The sequence below is a fragment of the Gekko japonicus genome, unplaced genomic scaffold (assembly GCF_001447785.1).
Source record: "Gekko japonicus isolate JY-2015 unplaced genomic scaffold, Gekko_japonicus_V1.1 scaffold3127, whole genome shotgun sequence".
Taxonomy (NCBI): domain Eukaryota; kingdom Metazoa; phylum Chordata; class Lepidosauria; order Squamata; family Gekkonidae; genus Gekko; species Gekko japonicus.
This window is the reverse complement of record NW_015168749.1, coordinates 47,618-70,408: the sequence shown is the minus strand read 5'-3', so window position 1 is coordinate 70,408 and position 22,791 is coordinate 47,618. Positions and strand designations below refer to the sequence as shown.

The 22,791-nt window shown below is 43.1% G+C and overlaps 2 protein-coding genes across 2 annotated transcripts in view; one reads left to right on the top strand and one right to left on the bottom strand.

The window, feature by feature from the left end:
* The window catches only part of TFB1M (transcription factor B1, mitochondrial), a 46,379-nt gene that overhangs the window by 10,969 nt on the left and 12,619 nt on the right, over window positions 1-22,791 (bottom strand). Inside the window, exons 3-6 of the mRNA XM_015415635.1 lie at window positions 20,234-20,385; window positions 17,083-17,191; window positions 16,143-16,294; window positions 9,067-9,186 (exon numbers count right to left, since the gene is read on the bottom strand). Of these exons, the coding sequence (XP_015271121.1) occupies window positions 9,067-9,186; window positions 16,143-16,294; window positions 17,083-17,191; window positions 20,234-20,385 (533 nt within the window). The remainder of the gene's footprint in view (window positions 1-9,066; window positions 9,187-16,142; window positions 16,295-17,082; window positions 17,192-20,233; window positions 20,386-22,791) is intronic.
* Window positions 1,664-2,340, top strand: CLDN20 (claudin 20). Its single transcript, XM_015415636.1, has one exon. It carries the CDS (start codon window positions 1,678-1,680, stop codon window positions 2,338-2,340), a length of 663 nt encoding a protein of 220 aa, XP_015271122.1. The 5' UTR covers window positions 1,664-1,677.

Genomic DNA, 22,791 nt, shown 5'->3' with positions numbered 1-22,791 from the left:
CAGCAGGACACTCACAAAAATGCTGATTTACTTTCTTCACTTTGCCTGGTCTGCCTTTCCCCTTCAATCACTCTTAACATTTTTGGGCATGCTTGCAGCACAGAGTCCCCCATACCAGTCACAACTCTGGCTCCACTTCTTCCTGCCATGTTACTTCCTGTAATGTGCTAACCAACCCATGGGTCCCATAATGCTGCCTGGGCATTAAAGATGGATCTCAGGTATGAAAAGGACGAAGACCATTGTTCTATGAGGTAAACTGGTGAGCAGCAATTTTAACCCTGTTATTCCAAAATCTGAACTTAAGTCATTGGTACTATTTAAAAATTAAGTATGCCATTGCATTCCTGAAAGATTATGGCCTTGGAAAGCAGCCAAATGAATTAGATTAGACATTCAGGATGAGGGAAAATCAGGAACAACAAAATAAAATATTTTAAAATTGATACTGTAAGAATGAACGACTTTCCTACAGTCACAGAATATTTTATTATGCTATAATTTTAATGAGCATCAAGCATTATCCTTAGGAAAAAAATATCAGGTATTTTACCCAACAGAATATTTATTTAATTCATTTTTCCCTGCCTTCTTCCACTAGAGGGATTCAAAAGTGGCCTACATCATTCTTTTCTTCCCCATTTTATCTTCACAACAACCCTGGGAGGTAGGTTAGGCTGAGTATGTGTGACTAGCCTAAGATCACCCGCCAAGTGCTTCCATGGCAGACTGAACACATTCAGCTGTAAGTTTTCATAGCGGTGCCTGATTCCAATGACAGAGTTCAGCGTATATTTCATTCTTTAATATTGAAATCAACGGGGCTTAACTTTAGCTGGATTATGCCCCAAAATCTTTGTCAGTTGTTTTTATTGTAATGACAATACAATATTGGAGGTGGCTAGAATGGATCAAAAAGACAGGCAAAGTTCCTAGTCCTAAGGAAAATCAAAGTTGAAAATGGCCAGCACAGACACTTGAATTTTGCTTTTTAGAAAATAGCTCTTTAGAAAACAATAAATCAAACAATGACCACCCAAAAAACAGAAATGTACAAAACATAGCTAAGATCCATAGCATTAATATTTGTAGAGGAACTGGAGGAGAAAATGTATACATTTAACCTAAATAACTGTAGATCTGGACTTCAGGAACACTTGGTAAAACTAGCTGTAGATACATTTGTTCTTTCACTGCCTTATTTTGCAGAACAGAATAAAGGCTTCTACACTGGCCATTAAAGGCAGAACTGCCCAATTTTGCATTTCCTTCTCTTTTACCATTATCATAAACTTATGCCTTAATTCTACTTTCCCCCCCCCCCCATCATTGTATTATCAAAGGGCAACTCCTTGTGCTCAGTCGCTCAAAAACACTGTTCCATTTGTAATCATTTCTGTTCAAGTGCCCTGTATACAGCTGCTCAGTGCCTTTGTAGCCTTCTCATCTGCTGCAGGGTCACGTTCAGTCATTCATTCAGATAGCTTTTATTAAAAATCACAGCCTTCTTGTTTGCTCATTTCTTTTTCCTTTGCCCCTGCCATTCTCCACCCCCCCTTTCTCTCTCTCACACACACAGACAGCTTACAACCTTGGCTGGGGAGCGATCAGACAATTACACACGTTTACAACAACAGAAGAGAAAAAGGCAGACAAAAGGTGACAGCAAATCTCATCATGGCATCAGCAGCTCTACAGTTCTTTGCTTTCATTTTAGCCTTGTTTGGTGTTTTCGGTGCAATCACAGCTGCCTTGTTGCCCAACTGGAAGGTGAACGCAGACGTGGGTTCAAACATCATCACAGCCATAACGCAGATGCAAGGGCTCTGGATGGACTGCACATGGTACAGCACTGGGATGTTTAGCTGCACACTGAAATATTCCATCCTCTCCCTCCCTGTTTACATCCAGGCAGCGCGGACCACCATGGTTTTGTCTTGCATCCTCTCGGCTTTTGGAATCTGCATTGCCACCGTTGGGATGAAGTGCACCCGCCTGGGAGGGGACAGGGACACCAAAAGCCACACGTCATTTGCAGCAGGAGTCTTCTTCATCCTTGCAGGAATATTTGGGTTGATACCAACAGCATGGTACACGAGAGAGATCATTTCCAATTTTCTGGACCCAGCAGTTCCAGAAAGCAGTAAGCATGAACCAGGTGGAGCCGTTTATGTTGGATTCATTTCAGCAGGACTTCTACTCACGGCAGGTGCGATCTTTGGTACTTCCTGTTTTAAAAAGCAGCAGGGAGCCTGGATTTACCCTAATAAGCCACACCAACAGTTCCCAGGTGCCCAGCAAGAGAACAACACAGGCTACAACCTGAAGGACTATGTGTAAATATAGTGGCAAATATTAGCCAGGGTTCCTGTACAGCCAAGCTAAGCTTTATTTACTGTAGGGTTTTTTTTTTTAAGTTAAAAAGTTACAAGAGGGTTGTAATTAAATTTTGACAGTGTATTCTAGCTACCCCGCACAGTAAAAAGGATAGCAGAAGTTTAAATAATTGTAACAACCCTTACTTTATTGATGAAATTGCTTTACAACTTAAATGTAATAGGAAAGAACAAAATGAAGAATACAATGTTTAACTCTTTTAGCATGTAAAAGTTGTTCATGTTTGTCATGTGCCAAATTTAATTTCCTCAGGAGTCTCATTTTAACTTTGGCACCAGCAAAGCCTATTGTGCCTCGATAAGAAACCGTATGTATTGTTTCCAAATCACAGCTACATCTGTCTTGCATTGCGCGTTCCCAACTACCACGGTAACTCGATTTCTTCGTTCAAAAACTCATGTATTTGCATGTCAGGGCTGAAAAGCTGACACTGCCATTCAGACGTTGCCAAAACTGCCCCCATCCCATCATTCACCACCTGCTGCAGGCGCCATTTTTATTTCTGAAGAAACATCTACTTAATCCGACTACTGCTAATTTAAGGTCCAAACATCAGGACAGAGAAGAGGACACATGAAACATTTTAGTGTTTGAAGCGGCAGTGTTATATGGTTTTTGGTCTATGTCTTGACTTCTAAATACAAATGTTTCTGTTACCGATAACTAATCAGCCCTTCAGCGTTATTTTCACCTGTAACATTATTTGGCTCCTTTAAAATATTGCATAAACGTATCTGAAAGGCACTCTTGGATCAGGCCCCAGGGTTACTGGCAGCCTGCCACACACCGCTCTCACAGCAACTCCATTTGTAATTACTTTGCCAGCATGAGTTACTTGGTTAACGCTCCTTGCATTTCAGAACCTTTTTTCTAACATGCTGAAATTATTATTAGCTACTGTCGGGAACCCCTCACATCTACTGTGAGGAGAGGTCAATTTTGAATCTCTTGGCATAAAAGCGAAGGTATAATACAAGGATGCAGGATACGGAACATTTCCATATAAAACAGGTACCATGAATTCATGTTTCAATGAAGGATAAAAAGGTTGACATGAGCAAGGAAGCAGTGAATTGTAGATGGAGAAAGAAGTGAATCTTATATGTATTAAGCTCTGTGTGGGAGGGGCAAACTGCTCTTCACAATCAAATGCGAAACTGGTTTTAGAAATAAATGAATTTGTTTTACTGGCCTTTGTATTTACAAGTAGAAATGTATCAAAACTGATTTATGACATTTATTTGGCTACTGTACTACTTCATTCTATACGGTAGTTATATTAGTTCTGTAAATATGCCAATATTTTTTTTCAAGCACCACTTTTTAAAGGATGTATGTAGGAAGTGTTGTACTTATTTTATCTTAAGAATCTGTGTCCACTGTATGTGCAATGCAAACCTTAAGAGTCTAGAATAAAAAGAAATTTCTTCAAATAACAAGTACTTTAAAAGCTAGCCATAAAGCAGGAAAATGGTCTAAGGCAGCATTCGTGTTATAACCAATGATCTTTAGCCCACAGATTGATTATGAGCATGACATAAGAGGATCCTTCACATTTCAGACCCCTACAGATGACAACAATCCTCACAGTCCAGCCAATGTTTCCTCAGGAAGGAAAACCAGCAGTGAACAAGATACACTGCAGTGAGCTGGCAGAAGTGAATAGTTTATCATGAGGTCTGTTGCTGCAATATACTTCCTCCAAAGCAGCCTCAGATATTTCAGTGAGTTTACTTTCGTGGTAGGATGGAGTATCCCCATTTTTCATGACCATCTTCTTCCTTGAAGATCAGCATTCTCTCATTAGACGACTTCCAAAATTAGGGTGAAAACCAGTCAGAGGGAGAGAATGCACAGCAGCATCAGAACACAGTTAAAATGTAATGAATGGCAAGTGAGAAACAGGAGGAGCCAGGGCATTTTTTGTAGAAAAAGCCTAGCAGGAACTCATTAGCATAATAGGCCACACCCAACAGCAGAAACACATTAGCATATTAGGCCATACCCCTGACAGCACAGCTCATTAGCATATTAGGCCACAACCCCATGTTACCAGAAATGTGGTCATCCAGCCACACTCACCTTTTGATTCTTATTCTGTTTATCTTGTTTGTTGTCAAAACCAAGGGCTTTTTTTGTAGCAGGAACTTCTTTGCATATTAGGCCACACACCCCTAATGTAGCCAATCCTAATGAGTTTATGCTGTTGGGTGTGGCCTATTATGCTAATGAGTTCCTGCTGGGTGTGGCCAACTCAGGAGCCAGCTGGAACTCCGTTCCTGTGCGTTCCTGCCCAATAATAGCCCTGGGAGCAGCCCAGTAATATTGCACACTGGCCATCCTATTTGCTGAAATATTCAGTAAATAAAAAAGATCTGAACATAAGGATATCATCCGAGACTGAAGACTCAATTCAATCATTTCAAAAGGCATCACGCCAATCTTACATTAGCACAGACAACACATTGCTGAAGTTCCACAGGGTCAAAAAAGTTAAGCTCCTCCAGGACTCAGCTAAAAAAGATGCACAAATACCCTGACAGAGGCCACAGAGATACAGCACAGAAAGAAAAACAACCAGCAATTACTGCCAACAAAGTCATGTCAGAGCAAAGGAAACACCACATGCAGAGAGACAGAGAAGGAGAAAAGTCATTAACACCAGTGAGCACCCTCCCTTCAGGCATCTATTGCTGTTACAACATTCAGGCAGAAGGACATATCATCTGGTACCACAAAGGACATTATAAAAACTGTATGCAGTCCGTCACAGGCACAGCAGATAGCATCCCAGATTCATACGTAAGGAACCACCCACCTCTCCATCAGTGTGCTAGAGCTAGCACGGTATACCGTGCTGGACAACAATCTGAGTGATCTTCACTTTGCCATAAAGCTCACGGGGAGGTGATCTTGGGCCAGTCACTGTCTTTCTTGCTAACCTGCTTTACAGGGTCTTCGTGAGGATAAAATGGGGAGGGAAGCCACATGCCTCTCAGCTCCTTGTAGGAAAGGATGGATTAAAATGAGATAGAAAGATAGCCCCCACGCAGCAGCAGCCGCCTCCAAAACCAAAAGAAGAGCTTGTTGCTAGCAAAAGGCAAGACACAACGGAAGCACAAGGCTCAAGCAGCCAAACCAAAGCACAGATCCAGCTTGTTCTCCTTCTCTACAGATAAGAGGGGAATAAATGACAAATGCAGGGCCATTTGTAGACCCATACGGTTTTGCACAAAGACGGTCTACTAATTAATAGCAGAGATGAAGAATGTAAATAGTTCTGAGACTGTCTAGACCTGAGTTCTCAGCCTTTCTGAGCCTGTGAGCACCTTTGGAATTCTGACACCGGGTGGTGGTGGGGCACAACCACAAAATGTTGGGGAGTGAGGTCATGCATAACCGTAATAGTAACTCTTCAACATTTCAGGCAGAATCTCTGCTTAACAGAATGCCTTGTGAAATGAACAGTGTTTAAAAATATTTTCTTGGGTATGCACAGCTTATCTTCAGTCATACAGCAAAGAACCTTGTGCTGCGATGGCAGCGGCTGCCAAAGCAACTTTTAAAAAATCTGCACAGCCGAACGTCTCTCCAATGGCCAATCAGAAGCCCTGCTGTATCTGGCCCTGCCTACTTTCTAAAGAAACTTGGTGGGTGCCAATGTTCCCTCTAAGCTGTGGAGTCTTGTGAGCAAAAATTCTACTTTGTGAGCTACTGGCATTAAAGTCATGAGCGAGTGATTGGGCTACTGCATCAATTAGTTTGCTCTGAAGCCATCCTTCCTGAGCCAAGACAAAAATGTGTGAGCTAGCTCACACTAACTCAGCTTAGAGGGAACACTGGGTGCCAGGAAAGGTGGTGGTGGGTGCTGTGCATGTTGGGGACCCCTGTCCGAGACTACTTTGAAGTGGCTACATAAAGGTTTCTAGCTAAACTACAGCACGGAGGATGAGAAAGGGGGGAATATCAGCACAGAAAACAATGGCTGTGCATTCATTAGCACTTGGATTACTACATCACAGACAAGAGCTTGTGCCATATTGCCAGTCCAAATTGATCTCAGGCTTCATTCCCTCATGCCAACCAAGGAAAACAAATAATTGCAATACCTAAAAATGTGCCATGATATAGCCAAATAAACTACGAGAAACTCACCTTGGTTCTATTATCTCTGAACCACCCTCCTGTTAGTCAATCTATTTCATCAGATGAAGAAAAGACTCCGCGCACCAGCATTCCAGAGTGAATCGATTACACTTGTTTGGCACATTCATGTACTGCTTTTCTTTTCCTTTCCTTTTCTTTCTTTTCGAGAGCCAGTTTGGTGTAGTGGTTAAGTGCGCGGACTCTAATCTGGGAGAACCGGGTTTGATTCCCCACTCCTCCACTTGCACCTGCTGATGTGACCTTGGGTCAGTCACAAGCTCTGGCACAGCTGTCCTTGAAAAAGAGCAGTCTGTGTCAGAGTTCTCTCACCCCACCCACCTCACAGGGAGTCTGTTCTGGGGAGGGGGAGGGAAAGGAGTTTGTAAGCCGCTCTGAGACTCCAAGTGAAGGGCGGGGTATAAATCCAATCTCTTCTTCTTCTTCTTCTTCCAAGCTGCTCAGAATTGCGCATGTGTGGGCACCCTCCACTGTACCTTCATCAGCTTCACTGACAGAGAGACAGCAAGCGAGCATCCAAGAGCACAACTGAGAGCTTGAAATTTAAACAGGAATTTAAAATTAAGCTTACACATCCAAAAGCCTCCCTCAAAGTGGCCATTTTTGGGCAACTGCTACAATATTTATCTTTTGAAGAGCAACAGTTCCACAGTAATAATAATGACAGACTCTGACGACTTTAGGCCTGAGGCATATCAAAAAGTAAACATATGTGTTGAAATTCTAATTCAGAATTAATTGGGAAGCAGTAATTGAGAAAAATACTTAACAATGGAAACAGACGTCATTATTCTGATTAGGACACATTGTTTACTCTGTATCACTGAGAAAATTCCTAGTTTGCATTGTGTTAGTCACTTCCACGTCTGCCTCAACAAAGCCTGTTTGGCTCAAATGCTACTACTGCTCGGGGAAGTCTTTCAAAGCAACATCTGAGTATCAGTTTGCAGCAGCCGAGCTAGAACTAATTTAGATTTATAAAAATGACATTGGTTTGTTCCCCCCCCCCCGTTGCTGCCAAGCATAATCTTCAAGTCTGCATCCCTACTAAGTATTCTGCAGATCTCTAAAACCTATACCTAAACCTTGTGTCAAGGGTAAGAGGCTACTAAGCCATTTTTCAAAAGCAGCTTTTCAGCGTTCATTCCCTCCCTGGCCATTTGACAGTTATTTTACAACCCTCGAACTGCCAGTCTGATCAACAACAATGCCTATAGTTCTAGGAATCCATCTAATTTTGTTTGCTTGGGAGAGTCTTCTTGCATCATAGGAATCACTAGACAAAGCCTGTCTATATACTCCATGATAATAGAGCACATACACTGCAAACATCAGCCATGGCAATCCAAAACTCACAGCAATCTGAGCAAAACGACATTCCCAGCGACTTCTGCAATGAGGAGTCATCCCTCTGCACAGAGGGAAGGAGAAAGAGCCTTTGAAGAGAACAAATATTCTCCGGGGACAGAAACAGGATTTCCCTCTTCCTCCTTGGCTAACAAGCACCAAGGTGTCAAGCAACAGCACAACGGATAGCCACACTGTAATCCAGCTGCAGTACTGTGGATTACTGTCAGACTGAGACTAGATACCTCGTTGCACTTATAAAACTCTGAAAGTGAAGGCATCTGGGCTGAAAAGGACATGAGTACAATGCAGAAACTCAAACTACACCAAGCACTTAGTGAAGGGAAATCAGCTGCGTGGTAGATTTAACAGACCAGCTCTCAGAAGATGCCACGCTCACAGCATCAAGATTCTTGTAAGGATTTAGAAGTATGCCCAGCCAGGCTCATTAGAAGTATCCCCAGGGGCAGGGGCAAGCAAGATCCCGAAACCTCAGTTAATAGTATCATCTGCATCAAGACATCCCGAAACCTCAGTTAATAGTATCATCTGCATCAAGGCAGTAACCGGACAAGTTGAAACTGTGGAACAGGGGTTATTAAAATCAATATTAACACTTACAAAAGATTTAATTTGCTGACAACACTAATGAAATAAGAATCTCTTCAGTTCATACTTGAATTCACAAGCACTTATCTATACATATGCTTTATGACTTATATAATCAGGTCTTACATGAAACAGCTGCAGTGATCCACATCAACCTTTCACTGTCCTGGAGATCACTGATAAGGAAATCTAAGGAAATCTATGGATTATGAAGAACTATTTTAACTGAATATTTTCTTGTTCTTGTATTCATTTTCCTTCTAGAATCAAGGACTAGGTACCTCTCTCTTGACTTTGAAATATAGCACAGTTCCATTGTTTTATTTTCATCCAGCAATAAATATTCCTTTAGTAGGGGATTTACTTCTTCAAAATTTTCTGAAGCTAAAATTACACAGCTGTGCACAACTTTAGTTCCAATGCATTCATTCCTGTTAAGAGCATTAAAGGAACTTCATGTCCATCAGAACTAAACTCTAAATTCAACTTCTTATTCCATGATGGAGTTACAGTATGTGATCCTTATTATTGGAGTAAAAACAGACTCACCTCTGGCTTGGGGACAAAAGCTTGGCCCGGAATTGTAAAACAATTGTGAACAGTGCACAGATGCTGAGCCATAATAGAAAGTCTGCTACGCTGCCTGGTTCCTGTACTAGCTGTCAGCCTCTGTGGAAGAAAACAGAAGAGTTTTTGCAGATAAATCCATTCAGGCATATCAAACAGTAAGTTGTACTGTTTCTGAAAAACAAACAAAATTAGAAAGCATCCTAACCAAAGCTGTCCTTTAATATTTGTTTGAATGAATTGTACTGTGCAATAAAAACATGACGGCCTGATCAGCACTTTAGAAGTGCTAACAGACCTCTACACAGAACATAGGCATAATGACCTGAATGCAGCGTTATCTTTACCTTGGGAGGGGGACAGTTCTAGAAAGAATGTGACTCAAAAAGTAGCCTCCTATGGTTGAAGGCCAAAATAACAAAATAAATGTGGATTCTTCACTGTCACATCCCTGTTCTTACTGGAATCGTAACATCAGACTAGAAGACATTGTACTGTAAAGTTTCAAAAATAGTATTTCATATCATTTTCTCTTCTAGTATAGTGCCTACGCAGTCACTGTAGAAACTCTTAACACAAAGTTTCCATGAAGGCAGAAAGTATAAGCTAGAGAAAAATAAAAGTTGCTTGGAGCAATCATTTTTAGCAGAAAGACAATACTCAAAAGCTCTTATTTGCAATTAATATTAACAGCTATTCATTTCACTAATAGGGAAGAAACTACTCAGTGCCACCAATTCAGGACTTGAGGGCACAAGCAAGAGTCTCCATAATCTTAACTGAGTTCCTTCTTTGCAAAACTCTCTATTGTTTACACTGTACAACTGGAAGACATCTACCTTTGCACATAACGTGACAATATTTTTTACTTTAAATGCAAATATTACATAACTAGGGTCAAAGTTCTTTCAGCGAAGGAGGGTGTGGAATTTTTTTTTGCCAGCTACCCAAACTGCAGATTCCGATATCACACCCACTGACATTCCTAGTGGTCCCCTAATGCCCAGGACAACATTTCAAGGATGGCTACAGTGGGGTTAGATGGAGAGGGAGTACAGCTTTGCTCATAGTACTTCAGACACAACCCAATAACCAAAAAGAAAAAAAGAAAAATATAGAAACACTTCAGAATAAAAGTCCAAGGACCAATAGAATCAGCAACCCCCCCCCCCCCAAAAAAAACCTAGGGGTTTTAATGAGAAAAAGAAGTACCAGAAGAATCTCAACAGCCACCTTGTTCTATTGCCATGATCATGTTGCTGCATTTCCTGAAGATTTAGCCCGTTTCAACTAACTACAAGAAACTTACTGTGTGCATGCTATTTTGCATCTCATTTAAGCTACGTTATGTGCAGAAACACTATAATCTCCGTGTCACGTATTAAGAAAATGAACTTGATAGCACATACAGCTGGTTGTATCTATATAAAGCACAGACTGCATTTATGCTCTCAACTCTTTGTATCTCCCTTTCATTGCTAACAAACTGTTCTCCATTTCCAGCCTTTTTTAGATCTGAAAGCCTAATCTGTTAGCCCTATCACTAAAGCACAGTATAGCAGCTCACACTATCAATTATTTCAGCAAACTGAATGGGAGCTTTTATGCCAAAAACCACATGGACTGAGAGCTGATAAAGGGGGTCCGCTTTGTCAGACAATTGCAGCGTCTGGGGAGCTTGGCTCAGATGATCCCTTCACCTTGACTAGAACATCCATGCATCTAATTCTGAACCTGGCCCCTGATGTATGGATTAAAACAAATTGCCAAACAGGGGGAGGTACAGAAAGAGCAAGAGTTTGGGGGAGACCCCAGGGTTTGCAGTAAAAGATATATATTGTTTTTTTAAATAGGGAGAGTCTTTAAATAAGTCAGAATATTGAAATGCCAAGATCTCGTGAGTTTTCCTTCCAAAGATCAAATAGCCATTTTGGATACCCAAGGTAACCCAAACTGGCTGCAGTAGTTTCATTTTGGAAGCTGAGATGAATTGGGGAGGGTGGAGGAAAAGCTACCCAACATCCATCAAAGTCACTGGCTGTACAGAACAGAAAGATGCTGCTACATGCGATGCTCACTGATGCTCCTTAAATCCCCATGTGCTGTTAGGGCACAGGGCTTTGCTGGTGGGAAAACTTACTCCAGGATAATGATAGCCTTGGGTCAGCATAACCCTTGCCTAAGACAGATGTGACTGTAGGAGGAGTTGACTAGAAGGTAGACTGAAGGCAGCAGGGAGCTTAGGAGCCATTCTACTCTTGCTTAGTGTTTGTTCTCACCCCTTCTGATGATATAACATTATGCCCGCAAAACAAATTGTGTAATTTAAACACATTTCCACTGGAATTCATAAACAACTCCATACTATCGTCCAGACTCTTTCTCTCACAGAGCGTAACCAGGCAAAAACAAACATATCCCTTTCTCTCATAAAACATAACTAGGCAAAACAAAGTTACCACAGCTCTTTTGCGCAGCAGTTCATCATGGCACACTGGACAGGAAGACAGTAGATATAGTGGTTAGAGTACTAACCCAGGGATACCTGGGTTCAAATCCCTCTTAGTGCTCTAATTCTGGACCAGACGCACTCGCACAGATTTGGTTGTGGGAATAAAATGGGCAGAGTGAAACCAAATACAGTGCCCTGAGCCATTTGGAGGAAGAACAGGATTACAAATAATACTGCTATAAACAACTCCATGGCTCCCTGAAGTCAAGAGTTCAAACTCCCACCTTTTTGACAACAAGGAGTGCCATTTCAATCACAGCACTCATCCACATATGGCTGTCAAGTGGGAACAAGTAAAGATCCTGGGGGATAGTAAACTGACCTCCACAGAAGCAAACCTTCACTTTTGGCTGCTACTCTTTTAACAATTGTTTTAGATGTAGAGAGGGAGTGTGTCTGTGTGTGTGCGTGTGTGTAGTAAGTCCATATGAATGTAGTGATACAGCCCCAATATAATGTATTTCGGTATTTTTTTTAATTTATTGTCAAATTTATACCCTGCCCTCCCCGCAAAGCAGGCTCAGGGCGGCTTCCAATAGCATAAATACAAAATAAAAACATACATAATACGTAATTAAAACACCACAGTTAAAATAATACATTACAAAGTAATACATTACAAAGTGCTAGCAGCAGTTAAAAATTCAGTCAGATGGAATAGCTTCAAATGGATTTCAACTTCCAGCATAGAAGTGCCCAGATGTTATTCTGCTCGTCGACTCTTATGGCAGCTGCTCAATGATGATATTGCAGGCCGTGCGCTACGGTGGCGGAGGCCCCTAGTTGTATGCCTGGCGGAAGAGCTCCGTCTTGCAGGCCCTGTGAAACTGTGAGAGGTCCCGCAGGGCCCTGATCTCCTCCGGGAGCTCGTTCCACCACATAGGGGGCTGCCACCAAAAAGGCCCCGGCCCTAGTAGCAGCTAGCCTGGCCTCCCTCGGGCCAGGGAGGGTCAAGCGATTTTGAGACCCAGACCGTAGTGCTCTCTGGAGTACGTACGGGGAAAGGCAGTCCCATAGGTATGTTGGACCCCGGCCATATAAGGCTTTAAAGTTAAGAACCAGCACCTTGAAGCGTACTCGGTATGCTATTGGCAGCCAGTGCAGTGTCCTTAGCACAGGCTGCATGTGCTCCCATCTAGGGAGACCCATCAACAGCCTGGCCGTGGCATTCTGCACTAGCTGCAGCTTCCGAATCCGCGCCAAAGGCAGCCCCATGTAGAGAGCGTTACACTAGTCTAGTCTCGAGGTGACCATTGCGTAGATCACTGTAGCCAGGTCAGCACGGTCGAGGAAAGAAACCAACTGCCTAATCAGCCTAAGATGATAAAAGGCCGACTTAGCAGTGGCCGCTACCTGGGCCTCCACGGTAAGGGAGGGATCCAGGAGCACTCCCAAACTCCGAACCTCCGGCGCTGGAACCAATAAAGCCCCCCCAAAGGTCAGGAGTGGGATCCCCGCCCCCGAACTGCCCAGGCACAGGACCTCCGTCTTCACTGGATTCAGCTTCAGCCGACTCAGTCTGAGCCACCCAGCCACGGCTTGCAGAGCTCGATCCAGGTCCTCTAGTCTGGAGTCCGACTGGCCGCCTAACATCAGATAGAGCTGGGTGTCATCAGCATACTGGTGACATCCCAGCCCATACTTCCGAGCGATCTGGGCAAGGGGGCGCATATAGATGTTAAATAACATTGGGGACGGCACAGCCCCCTGAGGCACACCACTTTCAAGTGGGTGCCTCCTGGACTGCTGTTCCCCTAGTGCCATCCTTTGTCCCCGACCCTGGAGAAAGGAAGCAAGCCATTGCAAGGCGAGCCCCCTAATCCCCACATCAGCAAGGCGGTGGACTAGTAGTTGGTGGTCGACAATGTCAAACACGGCCAACAGATCTAACAACAGCAGTACCACCATTCCACCTCGATCCAGATGTCTCCGGAGGGTGCCCCAGGGAACTGCCCGTCTAAGAGGGACTTGTTGATAATCTCCTGTAGGGCACCTCGAAAACCGGATATCGGCCAGTCAATAAGTAAAGACCCTATCCCACCCACCCTCTTTTTCTTTTTGCTTTTTGTCTGTATGGCACTCCCCTATTTATATAATATTTTATATTATTTATTTTATTTTATTTTTATTTTATTTCCTGGCTCACTAACTTTAATCAATAATAGCAATCACTATGTTATATTGCAATTTGGTTTGGACGGCCTTAACAATTCATTCAAATTCCACAACAGCAGCTCCTAACTTAATAGCTACCTACAATTAATTAATTCGAAACACCTAACTCGCTTACTCCCTCAATTAAGTTAAATTAAATTAATCTATTACTAATATTAATATTACATTTACTTAGGGCTGACTACTCCACCGCTTCTAAAGTAGCAGCAGCTAGTAGTAGCTATCAGCTGCTTCGCTCGTCTCCTTTGCACTTATGTTAGTCCCAAAGTTTCTCATTCCACATGCTGGTATCCGGTTCTCTCCAGTTTAATGCTGGAATTTCAACCACTCTAGCCCCTGGTCTATTCTTGCAGATGGTAGTCACCTCCGTTCATCTCTTAGGCCCCCCAGCCCTGGTGTTGTCCTTGTGGGGCGGCCAGGGGATTCCCACCTCCTGGCCTCGTCTGCCAGGGAAAGATGTCGCACCCTCTGTGGGCATCCCACAGCCCCGAGCCCAACTGGGGGGAAGTAGCCAGGGTAATCCCCAACTGGGAACCACATACCCATCCCCGGCGCTGCAGTCCCAGATGCAGAGGCCCCCCTGCTCAGGGCAGTCGTCGCAAGCATTGCAAGCATCACAGCTAGAGGGGGAGGCACTGAAGCTTCAGAAGCCACAGGCCCCTGGCTAATGCTCGGTGGCACAGGGACTCCACTTGTCCGGCGGGTCCCACCCCGGCGCAATTCAGTTCGAGTAAGGGGGTCCTCCGAAGGATGTAAATCCCTCCCAGGTCCTCCTATCACCAGCCGTCCTCCCGGGTCAGGCGCCGCATTCGCAGCTGATCGGAGAACAGGAAACCCGTCCCGACCCCAGCCCCAAAATGGCGATCGCAATCATACCAACCGCACACAGCTCACGAAACCGCCGTCAATGCCTCCAGTCTTGGCCGCGACCCTACGACAGACCAGGGAGGCAAGCGTCGATCCCGCCAAGGCCAGGCCGCCAAGCATCCTCTCCGCATTGTCAGCCACACAGCTGCACTGACAGTAAGTTTTTCGGAAGATATGCCTTCTCCCCATACCTCGCAGTGCATTGTTATTAATGTTCGTTTTGTTTCGTTAGATCAATATAGAGTGCTAATCTATTAAAACCTTTAAAAACGTGCTCGTCTCGCTGGAGCTTGAGCACTGAGCTTCCTGCCCGCTGCCACCATGGCCCCTCACCTACAAGCCCAACTAGGAAATACACACTGTTGAAGTTGTGCTGTGGTTGTAGAATTCGTTGGAATCCTATACTCCACTGCAGGTAGCCCATGCTACAGCATCATGCCAACCACTTTTGGCTCTTTGCACTTACAGTTCTTCACTCCATACTGGAGTAAACTTTTTCCCACCAACGAAGCACTGTGCCCTAATAGCACAAATGAATTTCAGGACATGCACAGTGTCACAGATAGGATCACTCTGACACGCACAGCCAATGACTTTGACAGATGATAGGATTTTATCAAGATCTGTTGACTAGAAACTCTCTCTCTCTGGGGAGAGAGTTCCAGAGTTCTACTGACGTCACATGACTGAGGAGGCCTTCTACCAGGTTGCCACACACCTAACCTTAGAAGGTGAGGGCACTCAAAGCAAAACTTCCAAAGATCACTGCAGTGGTCAGGCAGGTTCATAAGGGATTAGGCAGTCCTTCAGGTATGTTGATCCCAAACCATATTGGGCTTTGAAGGTCAAGACCAGCAACTTGAATTGTGCCTTGAAAAAAACTGGAGGCCAGGGTAGATGGACCAAGACTGGAGTGATATGGTTCCTCCAGTCAATATTCTGGCCGTAGCATTCTGTATTAATCTGTTTCTGAACATTTCCCATGCAGAATGCATTGCAGTACTCTAGACATAAAAGGGAATGCACCATAGTAGCCAGATCTTATCTGCCCATGAAAGGTTGCAGCTGGTTAATCAGTCAAAGCTGGTAAAAGCTATTCCTGGCCATAACTGCTACCTGTGTATTCAGCAGTACAGCGGGGTCCATGAGCACCTCCCGACTACAGACCCGTTTGTTCAACGGGAGTGTAACCCATCCAAGAAGGGTGACACTTTAAATTCCAGGCCACCCCTCCCAACATCAGTAGCACTTCCCTCACATATCTTGAGATGGCTGTAGGAAAATGAAGGTAATGGAAAGAGCAGTACACTTAGTACAGGACCTAGCTCCAAAAACATAAAGTTACATTACTATCCAAAGCAGGTCTACTCAGAATCCTACTTCTGTCTGTTTAATGAGGCTAATTCCCAGGAAAGTATCTGAACTGTTAGCAAGCATTTCTTTATTTAAAAATTTTAGTCTTTTACCATTTAGAAATGTTTAATAAGTCAACAGGCAAACTTACCTCCCCTACTTCCTTTTGAAATGTTAGAGTCATCTGTGTCCTACCATAACTAAATGGACCATTCCTTTCAGATACATTCTCAAGCCACTTGATTATTAGTGGAGTTGAAACACTGAAAGGCAGATTTCCAATAATATGTATGTTGGGGAGATCTGTAAGAATAAAAGAAAGAAAAACTTTAAGAGTCAGTAACTACCTAGTATAAAAGTATTCTCTGCATTAATGTAAGCTTGCAATATACATTCTCATTATACAGCACACAAATTATGCATGTTCCTCACTTGTATTAAATAACACATAATAAATAATAATAAATAATAAATAACACATAATAAATAAAATGCGGTGGCTCAAGTGGTTAAGACGCTGAACTGCAGGCTGTGGAAGGTCAGTAGTTCAGCAGTTCGAGACCCGAGTGTGCCGCATGACGGAGTGAGCTCCCGTCTCTAGTTCCAGCTCCTGCCAACCTAGCAGTTCGAAAGCAAGAAATTGCAAGTAGATAAATAGGTACCACTTCGGTGGGAAGGTAACAGTGTTCCGTGCATCTTGGTGTTTAGTCATGCCGGCCACATGACCACGGAAAACGTCTTCGGACAGCGCTGGCTCTTCAGCTTTGAAACGGAGATGAGCACCGCAAGAGTCGGACTCGACTGGCTTTCGAGCAAGGGAACCTTTACCTTTACTTTTAATAAACCTCAAAATGCAAAGCTATCTTTTGGGTTATATCTACATGCCAAGGGCATGACATTGGAATAAGATTACAATAGCATCTTGCTCTATGATTATCTACTGTTTTTCCATAACCATATAATCAGCCACAATTTGACATTACTTCTACATCAGTACATACAAGATAAATCAATTGCGGTGTTTATTTGGTGGTTGTATAAGAACTATTAATACCTTCTCCAAACCATCAGCATATAGGGGTAATTCTTACCATCTTCCCATTCCTTCTTAAGGTGCTGTGGAAAAGCTTTCTCCAACTTATATGTCAAAATATCCCCATGAACAATACGAACTTTTCCTGGAGCTGCTTCAGAGAGCATCTAAGATTTTCAAAGAAAGGAAGATTAGCTTAGTTATCATCTAATCAGACCCTAAGACTAAAAGTATTCCAACTGGGTATGCATGCCATTAATAAAACTAAAGAAAATACTTTCACAAAGACCACAAACAACTTTAAGACTTCATGTTGAAAAACCATTACAAGTGTCCCATGAATAAATGGAGTGGGACCATTAAGAGAATGGTTTCTTTAACTCTTGCCTGCAACACACACCTATTCCCCCCCCCCCCAAGATACACCTTTTATAAAATACAGCTGAACAATACAACTACAGCACATTTGGGGAAGTTAGTTTTGTGTTACTGTATCACAACCCATATGAAAACAGTGTTATCCAGCAAACAAAGGGTACACATGGAGGTGTCCCTTCACATGCACTCCCTTGACCATGGTTTATAGGTCTTTATGTATACACCCAGGTGGAGTGGGAGCAATATTTAAGAAACTGGGAAGAAGCACTTCTTAGTAACACCGTCAACTTTATTTTCTAAAAGAGAGGACAGGCAAAGGCAAAAGAGGCAATAACAATCAAAACTGTAAATTAAAGCATAATACTCTAAAACAATTCTAGGGATCAATCAAGGTATCTGAAGAGTGAGCAGTGACTCACAAAAGCTCATACCCTACCACAAATACGGTAGTCTTTAAGGTGCTACTAGATTCTTTCTCAATTCTAGTGATAGTAATTATGGTATTATTGATATTTCTCACCCACAGCTAGTCCAAAAATAGAATCCACATGTGTACAGTGACCCCATGAAGAAAAGGGATAGGTTATTAGGAGGACAGCAGAAGGATGAAGTAGAGCAAGCTGACTGGCACTGGGAGAGAAAGAAATAAGGGAAAGAAGTGGGTTTGGAAGGTGGCTTGGAGAGAAGACGAAACCCAGGGAATAAGGCTTCAGTTCAGCAGAAGGAACAAAAGGGCAAAGCTGCAGAGCTGCACAGGCATGGGAAGAAGGGTGGGGTGGGGGACAGCAACTTGCAGACGGAAAACTGATAACCAAGGAACTGCAAAGCAAGGAGCTAGGTGAGCAGGAGAGTGGACAGGAATCCAGAGTGACTATTCACCAAAACTTAGGAAGTGTTCATCTTAAGCCCCAAGATTCAATGGACAGAGCCTGATGGTAATACTTCCACACATCATAAGGAACATACTACACACAGAACTCCATTACACGTAGAACTCCATGCCTGGAAAAAAGGATCCTGCTCCTTTAATAGAGGTTTAATGAGTGGACATGGGCAGGTGAAGCTTTTCATGGCATGGAAGTTAATAGTGCCACCTGTTAAATAATATCCTGTTAAGTCTCTATAAAAGAGACAGCTTTTCTCCAGGCTACCTACAACCCTAACCACAAGGTATCTGTATGTAGTGACAATTATGTGGATTTGAAGACATGACTGTTTAGCAGACTAAAAAATAAAAATAACATGGAAATTAACTGCATGCTAAAATGTAATTGAGCTTTCAGTGCTAATTACTGCTTCCTTCCTCCAATTTATATGTGCGGTAGTGACCACAAGCAAGCATGTGTAAAAACTGAAGAAGCAGCAGTAGATCAGCCATACAGCACACCATCCAGGAAAAATTTCCTTAGGATCTATCATGCACGTTCATTGTTGATTTAATCAACACACCTACATTCTTCTCTCAAGAGACATTGCTGGGATCAAGACTGTAGGTAGGAAAGCCAGGAGTGGGTGGGGAGATTCAGTGCCTTACTTAGTATAAAATGGGAAGTTCTGAAGTTGCACCTGCCTGCAAATCCTTCCTCCAACCTAGAAATTATCCCCTAACACCTGGAAGATTTATGTTTATGTTTACTGTGTAGTAAAGGATAAGCACCCTGAACATGAGCAGAGTGTTTGCAGTCTTGGCTTTCAGGCAATTGATTACTCTTGACACAGATTTATTTAAATCCTCCCAAGGACATTATTTTTTCTGTAGTGAAAGGTGGTGGTGCTTAAGATCAGGACGGGTCTTTAGCAAAGTACCACTTTTTTTTTCTGTCGGAAAAAGGTTCTGGAGTTTAAATTTGTCTGAGCATGACACCTCTCCAGTCCTTTAGCCCCAGTTCCTGATTGCCCCCCCCCCCGAAAACAGGAGTCTGACAATGGTGTTTCACTGCAGAGTAAAAGACATTCTGCACATGCTCAGAGACATATATTCTTTTACACAGGCAAGTTACAGCAAAATGACTTGCAACTAGTGGCTAAAACTAGATAGCAAACTGAGTGAAATTTAGCATTTATCTTTCTCCTTTCCCCCCTCTTCAGCTCCCACCTACTCCTAGATTTCCCAACTACAAACAGAGGAGGCAATCCCAAAATACTATGTCTCACACTCCAGTTATCTATAAAATGTTATCATTCATCACTGTGGACATCTGAAAGGAGAAAGTGAAGTGCCCACACAGAAAAGGTGATGGAACAGAAGAGAACCAATTTCATCACCTCCAGAAGAGTGAAATTGACAGGGAAATCTGTATGGTCTACCAGAGGGAAAGAAGGCATTCTAACTTTTCCTTGGGTGGTGTAAATCAGACCCGAATATATTCAGCAATACCAAATATAGCCCCAATCCGAATACCTTATCGGTATTTTACTGGGGAAATTTGGCATTTACCAATATTTTTTGGGTCTGATATACCCCAGCCCGAAAAATACCGGCATTTTTTTTTTGCACACCCTTTACACACAAGGTGCCTGTTGTGGGGAGGGGAAGGGAACGTGATTGTAAGCTGCCCTGAGACTCCTTAAGGTAAAGAAAAGTGGGTATAAAACCTTCTCTTCTTCTTCTTCATCCCTTCCCAGGTAATCGAAGTGAAGCATGATGTGTTTCTGAGATAGCACTGCCCCCCAACCCCAGCTATGGTCCTGTCCAAAACTTCATACAACTGAAGTACACTTTTCCTTCTATGGCTCAGACCTAAACAGAGACACTGGCTTTTACTCTTTACAACAATTTTACTTTCAAAGTTATAAGTCAGATGGAAATCTGCAGAAAAATAATTTCATACCTGCAGCCCTGGAATAAAGCGGGGATCTTTTTCAACTAACAGGAGCTCTGCAACACCAGCATTCAAGATGGGTCTTGTGATTGATCCTGGACCAGGGCCTACCTCACATACAAAGGCATCTTTCAGACTGCCAGCACTTCTCACTATCTTATCTGCAATTAAGAAAACAATGGCACAGTTTTATCTTCTGCAAAGTTCATTAAGAGAAGCCATTTCTATGACCAATAATGAGTTCATTTCAGAATGGTCATCAACTGTATTAAATTAAATCAATTAATATAATACACGAGAGGGCCCCTGTGAAAGTCATGGGGAAAAATTTCTCCCGCCCGTTCCCTCCCTGCTGTTCTGCCTCCCTCTTGCCACCCTCCCTGCCCATCAAATACCACCACACTTCCCTACCCACTTACCCGACCCATGCTGCAGCAGCAGGAGCTCCTACTGAGGCCGCAGGGCCAACAGTTCAGTGGTGAAGTGGGGACTGTGGGGGGCAGTAACAGAGCCTCCTGCACATCCACCCCTTCCAGCAACAATGCCTTGGCGGCGGCAGAAGGAGACAGAGCCAGCTTGCATGCCATCCACCTCCAGTCACACGGCTTGCAGTAGCAGGCAGGGGAGAAGGAGGCTCTCATTCCTACTCCCCCACCCACCCATAACATGGCCAGGCAACATCTGCATAAACTGCCTTTTGTTTGGGGTGTTTTTGTAAATCATATCCCTTTTTAATGGTTTGGGATTTTCCTGCAAACCTGGGGGGGGGGATCCCCCAAATTCGGAGAAAAATCTTTTTTCTCAATGTGGCCCCAATCAGCAGATTTAAGTATCTGTAGTCGGGGTCATGTTAACTATTAGATATTTTGACAGAAGAGACTAGCTAGAGACATTTATCATAATTTATATATATGAAGTGTAGCCTTTAGTATATTTTAAAACATTATTTTTTTAAATTGCTACAGCATTTCTGTTTCATGAATAGCTATGCTGGAATCTCTAAGACATAAATTTTAAAGAGGGTTCCACTGTTACAGTTTGCAAATGCCCTCTTCTTTTAGCTACAAGTTTGATTTTGCAGTTTGTGTTAGACAAGATTGTACTGCTAGAAAAAGATGTAGTTTGCTATATCAAGAAATGGTGATATACAGAGATTTAATATTGATATTCAAACAATGTAAATAACATTTAGTATAAAGAACATGAAAATGGAAACAGATCTCAGCTTCACAATATTTAGTAGCAAAGAAGGTCAGTATCAGAGGAATTTATTAAGCAAGATGTAAAAAGCAGCAGTCCACTACAGGAAATTTATGCAATGGATCACAGTATACACTTATCCGTAGGAAGCCACATGTTCAATCCCCAGTTAATATATCACATAATAAGGATGGGAAAACCCTACATTTGATGAATTGGCTATTGCCTATAAATGCTTACACCACAATGAAATACCTAGTTATCTGCAAGTAGATTCAGCACTCTGTATGATTATTCTTTGTGGAACTTATATTTGCCAGTGCCTAGTGATCTGGAGACCTAAGATGAAGACATGACAAGACTAAGGTCTTAGAGGACATCATGCTTCCCACTTTTGATGAGATTCAGCGGATCCTCGTTCATTTGGTCAAAAGCTTAGGGGGTTATACTGGACCCATCATTAACACTGGAAAAGCAAATTAATGCAGCTACAAAAACACTTTCTTCCAAGTTAGATGGCCCCTGCCTTGACTTGCCTGACCTAGCCACCTGGATCCACACCACAGTAACACTGAACCTATACTACTGTAATGCACTCTACATAGGGCTCCCTTCAAAATCAACTCAGAAACTCCAGTTAGTGCAGAATGCTGCAGCTTGGTTATTATCAGGAACTAGGCAGTGTGTGCATATTATACCCCACTCTGCAGTCATTCTATTGGTTGCCCATTAGTTACTGGGTTCAGTTCTAGGTACTGGATGTCACATGGCCTTGGACCCTCATACCTGCAGTATCTGACTCTCCTCTTATGCCCTGCCATGACCACTCATGTGAAGAGGGCTTTCCATAGGTGCCACCCTGCAAATGGGCAAGACTGGCAACTGCTCGTACATGTGTGATTTCTGTAGTGGCCCCCACCCTATGGAATGAAATGCCTGAAAAGGAGGTCAGCTCCTACACTTTTGGCTTTCAGCAAACTATGTAAAGCAGAACTGCTTGGGAGGGCATTTTTTAATAAAGGAACAGGGCTGTATTATGACAGAATAATTCGGGAAGATGTTTTGACTGAGAGAACAGGATGGTGGACTATACTACTATATCTATTGCTGTATGTTTTTATATTGCTCTCACTGCATCTATATATCTAATAGTGAAGTGGCCCCGTCAGTGCGGATACTTAAATCAGCGCTCCGGGGCCACCTGGGGGGCAGGGAGAGGTTTGTGCACACGTGGGGTGGTCCCCACGTCTGCACAAAAATCATAAACCCTGCAAAAAAAACCGGGGGGATGTTTAAATCCCCACAAAACTGGCAGAGCATCCCCGCTCGCCCCTCGCTTCAGTGCCGGGTTGGGGGGGGGAAGAGCG